Genomic DNA, 8,042 nt, shown 5'->3' on the forward strand with positions numbered 1-8,042 from the left:
GTAATCCTGAGGACAATAACAAGCTCTTCTGGTGTGCGGAAGGCAATACCTTTCACCTCAAGTATGCCCAAGGTTGGAGCAGAACTGTAAATGTTGCAACTGGCCTTATACATACTCGTAAAATCCTAGTGTCACAAATTCTGTTGTCTGCATGTCAAACTACATCCTCCAATATGTCAGGTAGTCTACATATTATATAAATCTGTCACATTGGAAGCTTTACCCCTCTAAAACAGCATTATAATAAAACTTAATTCTATTAAGACCTAAAAATACTATAAACTCCTCGAACCAAGTCTAGATGTAAAATAAATATGGTACAATATGTTTTCGTCCTTGGGTTCATTTGTACTTTATTACTTTTATATACAATGTAGTGCTTTCAAGGACCCTGAAGGTTAACTGAAGCTATATTAAAATTTTATCTTTCATCAAATCAGATTACTATGTTAGAGAGTTCCCTTCCCTGGGAAAAGCTTTGAGTGTATATACTAAACAGTGTGAAAGATGTTCTGTCCCCACCCCCACCCTCATCAATATCCTCCAAAGGGACCTAAGACACTGAAGCAGAAAAAGAGAAAACATTGAATGCTAAATTATCACCTCTGAAAAAATCTGCACATGTGGGTACAAAGGAGAAAAAGGAGGGAGGTGTGCAGGAGAGGTGATAAGAGTTAATCCTGACTTATCTCAAGTCATGAATACTTCTTGACAAGATAACAGAAATCATTAAATCATCAGATTAAAAGAAGTGTATATATTAGGTATGTTTTTGCTGAGGTTATCTTTATCGTTATCTTAATATGTCCTATGTGATTTCTCATAAAGACTTTTCTGTCCTTCACCATTATTGTTTCAGAAGACCTTGGCCTTTAAGGAATTAGGCCCCCCACGGCATCATATGGCCAGGAGGCTTCACCTCTTGCTAGCCCTTTCCCCAGCTAATGCTCATCAGGGGGTGGCCATGAGGGTTACAGTAGGCTGTCCTGCAGCCACTGGCAGCTTCTCGATTTTTGGTGTCCAGACACATGCAGGCTTACCACCTTTCTGGTAATTACGAAGAAGCCTAAGTGGGTACTAAAGGACCCTCTTCTTAAAAGATTAGATCATATTTAGCGCCAATCCTGGACAAACCTATACTTGATGATTTCAGCTAGTGCTGGAAGGAAAGGGGTCTACCTCTCAGGCCCGAGAGTCTGGGAAAGTACTTTAAACGTAGCTGCTTACAAGTCAGTCTGGGGCTATAAAGTTATGACCTTTGTAACCCCAGAATGACTTGTAAGGTTCTAGGGGGTCATTTGGATTGGAGGGCAGACCCAATCCACTAGCTGCTCTGGGGAGTCCTCCTCTGACTTCAGGCCAGGCCCAAGGACTTAGTAGATAAGTTTATTTTGATTCCTGCCATATCCCCAGTGCTTACTGCTCTGCTCAACACATAGTAGGACCTCAGTATATATGTTGACTCACAGACTAAATGGATGATGTCATAGGAAAGGGGCAATTTTTTAGTTTTTGAGTTTTATGTCAATCTGGGAAAGCCAATCAAATCAAGACCTTCCCACTCCATACTGAGGAACAGAATTAGAAGAGCTCCAAGACATGTTTTAATCTGCCTTAAGTGTTTTCTGTATCTCGTAAGCCCAAATCCCATCCAAACCCTTGATATGTACAGGCTAACAGTCTCCTATGACCAGGGCTAGCGGTAGAATATATAAAATTGGCACCTAGCAATTAGAACTAGAGAGCAGGGGCCCACAAATATGTCACTAAAATGAAATCACCCAACTCAGCACCCAACAGGAACCCACAGACCCAGACGCGCATGTGTATGCCACAAGCCAGTAGATGGAGATAGCACTGTGCACTAGTCTTTATGTTCTCATACAGCAGCTATAAGCCCCTTGTCCCTCCCTGGGCTCCAGGCTGCCAGACAAGGGGGCACAGTAATGCAGAAGAAGAAGAGCAGCTCTGTCCTCAGTCCTGGAGAGTCTGTGTATAATAGGAGCATGTGAAGGTAGTCACAGCTGCTCAATTATAATACAGGCTTAGGTAGGCCACACGGTTCCGATGCTTTCTAAAGTCTTTGTCCGTGGACAGCTGCAATGAAAGAACATTGTCTAGATCAATATTCTAACGAGAACCCTCTGCCTCTGGTCTTCCCAGTTATACAAAAAAGAACTGTACATTATAGAGGTGAATCCCAACCCCATAGTAATCTAGCCTTAGTGATTCTCCCAAAATTTGTATGTACATCTACCCTTTATCATCTTACTACAGTGTATACCATGCTAGGAATTATTTACTACTTAGTAAATCCCCAAGTAGTTGGTGGGCTTCTTGAAGTCAAGGATTATATGTTTAATTCTTGAATGTTACCCATAGGCCCTAACGAAATAATGTTAATACATTCGGCATTTCATAAATAATTGTGGAATTGATGAAAAGTTCCACTAGGAAAGAAAAAAAGCACCTCTGGAATTATGATAGCTAACAGATTCGACAATTACTATGTTATCAGGTACTGTGTTAAATGATTTTCCACATTTTCTTTATAACCTTGTCGGATTGATTCTATTATAATACCCATTTTACAGATTAAAAAACTGAGGCTTAGAAAAGTCAAAAGATTTGCTCAAGATTATACACCAAGTAAATACCACAGCTAGTATTTGAATTCAGGCAGTTTTGTCCCCAGAATCCATGCCGTTAGCTGAATGCTCTATGGCTCCTCAGTGATCTAGTAGTACTCAAGGGGTATGTTGGAAAGAGCAATGAATTCGGAGTCACAAGGTCTGGATTCCAGTTGTGAAACCTGCACAAATCACTTAATCCATCTGGGCCTCTATTGTGTAGGGATATTTCCTCTGTATCCACCACAAAAGTTATTTAAGGATCAAATAAGAAAATGTCGTTTTGTTTAGTCATATATACCTTTAAGAATCTAATGAAATAGTGTAATTCTCCAAAAAGTTCCTCACATTCATATACTCACAAAATTGTGCATATAATTTTTTGGGACTAAGGACTTCCTGAAGTTCATTCACAGACCCCTAATTAAGAGTCCCTGATACATATGAAAGTACTAGATTGAATAACAGTCCTCTACAGAAGTCCAGTCTTATTACCTCAGCTTTTAGGGTCCTTTTCTGTAGACATGGAACCTGAGCCCAGTCTGGAGATCCAAATTTCATTGGCCAGGCAATTTTTGGAGGTGGCTTCTTCTCTGGGTTGTATGCGCCAGGGCTAGAAATAAAAATACAAGCATCATGTCTAATGAGTTAGTGACCATACACAAACTCCATCAGTACCAGAGCCATCCCTGAACTAGGCCTAACCTCTTGGAAAAAGGCAACAGATTGATTAGCTTTTTAATTAAGCATGGGATTCCTTTACCTGTTAATGTATTTCAAGTTAAATGTTAGTGTTAAACATCTAACTTGACAATCTTGACATCCAGTTAGAGCACAGATTGACTCCAGATTAAAAGATAGTTCTGTACCTCAGTCTCTATAGCTGAGAGATGAGAAGGTCCTAGAAGTGGTGGGTGATGAAAGAGATCTAAAGCAGTGATGAATTAGTACTGCCCAGCATTTAAAGTTGGTGATAAAAGTGCAGTGATAATCTGTCTGCAATGTAGGCAAAGCAAAGCAGAGCCAGTTAAATTTTCTTGACAATGGGATCATTTAAAAATTGACTATGTTCATCACACTTTGTCTTTTGATGTAGACTCTTTACTGTCAGGAAATAACGGACTGGACATGGGGGTCAAGACTCAATGCTTCTACTTCCTTAATGCAACTTGAGAAAGTTACATTCACTCTGTGATCCTTGGATTTCTCATCAACAAAAGAAAGACCTTGACCTTTTGCCCTACAAGTCTATACAGTCTGAATAGCTTCCTAAAGCATTGAGAGTAAGCCTGTTGGCCTGCAAGGCCTATGTGCTCCAGTATGCCTTCCATTTCTGTCTCATTTCCTACTCGCTCACTACACTCTAGCCATGCTAGCATTTCTTTTTGTTCACGTCAAATTCCTTCCCAATTTATAGCCTTTGCACTTGCTGTTCCTTCTGCTGGGAATGCTCTGTCCCCAGATCTTCACAGGCCTGGCTTAGGATTGTCATTGAGATCTCAGGTTAAGTGTCATTTCTTCAACCTTTCTAAAGTAGACTTCAGGCCATCACATCACTCCCTATCATATTGTCATCCTGTTTTACCTTCTTTGTAGCCTGGACAACCTACTTCTTGGTTTGTCCATGACAGTCCCTACCTTATGGCTACTGTCTTGGTAGAATGATTAATAGGTCCCCTTGTACTCTCAGAAGTGTCACGGTTTGACTAACAAATTATACGGTCACTGTATTACTATTGATAATTTTTTGTGTATTTGCTTGTGCTCTGTCTGGACTCTAGAATGTAAGCCCTAAGAAATCAGGAGACTTGTGTGATGAATTTACTGCAAAATCTGTCGAATCTACAGAACTGCCTGGCATATTAGCAAAAATTCATTGAATGAGTAACTATGGTTCTACATTCTACAATGCCAGAAATCTATGAGACAATTGATTAAATCTCTGAATGGTTGCTTATTTAACTGGGATGGTTTGGATGTCATCCCTTCTTTATGTGCTTCTTTTCTTATTACGTACTTCTTTTCCTCCTATTGCTTTTTTTGTTGAAGTGCACCAAAAGACAGGAGACATACCTGGGATAGTAAGTGTCCTTTGGGTAGCTCTTAAATCGAGGCACCAAGACATTAAATGGAGCAAAATTTTGTTTGTGTTTCTCCTGCTGAGGACTTACTTTCTGGTACATGCCTGCAGCAGGTGTCACTTCCTGTTTCCAAGAGAAAGATCATTATGTTAGAGAGTGATATGTACATATACACAAAAAGCCTTCCAGCTGGAAAAAACAGAATCATCCTCTTTCTGTTCATAAATCAGCTATGGTTCAGCCACCTCAAGCTACAGAAATAAGTCTTTGGTAGGTAGAAAACTGAGATATGGGTGTGGTTCAGCTACCTAGCAATACATAATGTACAGGTTGTAGAAATAAATCTAGGATGGGTAGAGAACCAAGGCAACTTACCACAGCCAGTACCCTTAACATCTCACTCAGATATTTTTAGAGCTAGTATCTCTGCTCCTCAAGGTCAAGTGTCAGGAAAATGTCCAATAAGAGATTAGGATCCTATACTGAACTTTAGACTTGAAACCCAATCACACAAAAGGGTGGAAAAGTTGGAATTTGTTTTTTAACTGACAAGATAATATAATGTATATAAACACAAGCTTCGAATGTTTAACCTCAGGCATCTCAGCACCAAAGCCCTGTGTTGGGACCATTTCTTCAGTAAATTGTTTTCCACTCTCCCCAGTGCACTCACACGCATATTTACAATGTTAATGCCCAAGCTTTTCAGACAGGCTTCTTAATAGCTTTTGCTTAAATGCCTACTTTTCTTTAATTTCAGGGCATATTCTTTCAGATCACTCCCCTCTTGCTCTCTGCCCTTTGCACTCCTGTGCAAATGCATGCAACAATGTGGATAACACTAAAATCCCAGCACATTACCTTCTGTATTGGCTTAAACCTCACAGCTGTTCTGGCTCCCAAAGTATATCCTTTTATACTGGTTGGGATCTTAGATAAGTCGTATGCCAAGCCGTATCCCTTTGGGTGGTATATTAAAACAAACAAACAAACAACAAAAAAGAAAGAAAGAAAGAAAAAACAATGCATAGTCAGAGAACATCAGGGCCATCGAAATGGAGTGAACTTAGCATGTTCCCATCTGAACCTTCTCTGCAAGGGATCTTTCTTGTCTTAACTCCTTTGAGGTCAACACCATAGAATTCCACAAGTAATACAGGTAACTTTGTAGAGGGGTGTGGCTGGATACGTAGACTATAGGACATTGCCATATATTCGAAGCAATCAGTCTTCAGAGCCCCACAGAGCTGAACTTACTCTAATGCAACTGTCAGCCTGAGGTTTGGAGGAATGGGAGGGTAACTGGCATTGGCTCACAGGCCTTTGGAAGTGAGGACGGAGTAGGGATTATATGAAGCTAGGGCTTGCGTTTAATGGAGGTGCAAGGCGGGAAGCAATAATCCTTTAATCTCTGGCATTGCCTTAAACAGCTGCTTGCAGAAGAACAGAGCGCTTTCTTATGCTGGGACTCTGAAGATCTCAAGTCCCATAGAATTTTTTCTTTTACGAAACTTGGAAACTTGGTTATCTGTCAATAGCCAGGGAACTGAGGCCCATCTAAGGGGAGGTGAATACTCACATCTGATAAGTAACACCCAGGCCCTCTGTGGGGTGATCCCCTAAGAGGGACAAACTTGTTCCCAATCAAATTTGGGGGATGGAAGTGAGGAAAAAGTTTCCTCTGTTGACATGTTCCAAAAGGGTAGTTATCCTCGGCGTCTAAAAGAAAGAAAGAGGAGAGGCTCCACTGAGGGACGGCACCTGGGTCTAGTGAGCGCGTTCGGGGAGAAGGTCGGGGAGACAGAGCAGAGGGTAGGGCCCAACCGTGCACTTACAAAACCACGCCAAACTCCACGGAGCGGGGCGAACTGCACTTCCTCCCACTTAGTCTTTCCCAGCTTCCCCACCCTTGCCCCCACCTAACCTCTACCCCCCACCTAACCTCTACCACCTAACCTGCTTTGCTGAAGCACATCGCGAGCTGCTAGGGCTAGCACTTGTGTACTGCGTTGCCAAGGAAACGGAGGCTAGTCCCGTGATTCCCAGTTGCGGAGCGCCGGGAGGGGGAGAGGGCCCGAGCGGCGTCCACTGAGCCACTACTGGGGCAGGAACCCGCACCTTGGAGCCCAAAGCCCAGGGGATTGTAAACTCAGTAGCTGGGCTGCGGGTAGAGGGTTTCCTGGATTCGCGGCTGTAGGGGCTGCAGGGTTGACGGGGTGGCAAATAGCTTTGGAAGCTGAGTCAAGAGGAATGCGCTGTTGTAGAGGGAAGGACAGTTGGGTTCAGAACGTCCCAAAGTCCGGGCCAGCAGCAAGTAAAGTGAAAGTAAAAAGACGCAGCCGCTGCTGCGTACGGGGGTGGACTCCCTGGGCAACGCCGCAGCAGAAGAGTAGGGGGCGGAGTTGTGCTGACAGCTAGTTCCACGTTAGGCGTTTAGACCATTTTTCCTTTTCCTCAAGCCCCTCCAATCAGGTTGCCCATTCTATCCCGGGGGGACTGGGGGCCGGGGTTCGAGGGGAGGGGGCGCGAGGTTTTGAAAGAACTGGAGGCCTTGCGTGGACCAGATAGAATGCCACGGAATCAGAGAAGACTAAGAGTTTTTTTTAGAAGGTGGGGCAGTCCGATTTCTAAGCCCCAGTTTTCTCATCGCTAAATTAGGAAAAAAATTCCTCTATATAGGATTATTGAGAGGATCAAGATGACAGGATTAAAACAGTTCAAAACGTGGTACTTGGTGGGTGACATACAACAGGTTATTGTCACTGAAGATAATAACCCAAGAAAAAAAGATCAGAGTGTGTTTTGTCTTTTTTGCCTTTGTCATGGATATTAACACTAGCTTGTGTTCACTAGCTTTTTAGGATGTCTTTAGGAGTTGTCCAGGTGTTAGAGGTAACAGAACGCCCAGTGTGACTGGTCCATACTTTGACCCTTTACAGGTGATGACCCTGGAATCTTCATATACTCCGCGTTAGCACGGCCTTCAAGGATGATTTTTATAGATCTAAGGTAGAGTTTCCAAAAAAGGTGACACTGATTCCCAGAGGGTGTTTTGGAAATTTGTGCAATAATTTTTGCTTGTTAAAAATTGTTGGGGTCAAAAATTGTTCCTGGTCAACAGGCTAGGGAGGCTAGACATCCTACACTGCATTGCCCAGGCATACAGTGAATGTCCCGCATCACATTCAGATATGTCCTGTTGGACTCTACAAAAATAACTAGTAGTAGTTATATATGTGAACACAGTGAAATTTACAGGAAATAATGCAGGAAGCCTAGTAATATAGAAGGTTGTTATGAGGAGCCAAGCTTAAATGGAATAAAGATAGGG

General features: G+C 42.4%; 1 protein-coding gene across 1 annotated transcript; it reads right to left on the bottom strand.

Annotated features, from left to right (window-relative positions):
* Positions 1-327: 327 nt before the first annotated feature.
* CIMAP3 (ciliary microtubule associated protein 3) lies at positions 328-6,725 on the bottom strand. Its single transcript, XM_015148180.3, has 6 exons — positions 6,668-6,725; positions 6,291-6,430; positions 5,573-5,671; positions 4,704-4,834; positions 3,126-3,243; positions 328-2,097 (listed from the first exon to the last, which is right to left on the bottom strand). Exons 1-6 carry the CDS (start codon positions 6,684-6,686, stop codon positions 2,029-2,031), a joined length of 576 nt encoding a protein of 191 aa, XP_015003666.1. The 5' UTR covers positions 6,687-6,725; the 3' UTR covers positions 328-2,028.
* Positions 6,726-8,042: the final 1,317 nt, after the last annotated feature.

This window comes from Macaca mulatta, chromosome 1 (assembly GCF_049350105.2).
Source record: "Macaca mulatta isolate MMU2019108-1 chromosome 1, T2T-MMU8v2.0, whole genome shotgun sequence".
Taxonomy (NCBI): Eukaryota; Metazoa; Chordata; class Mammalia; order Primates; family Cercopithecidae; genus Macaca; species Macaca mulatta.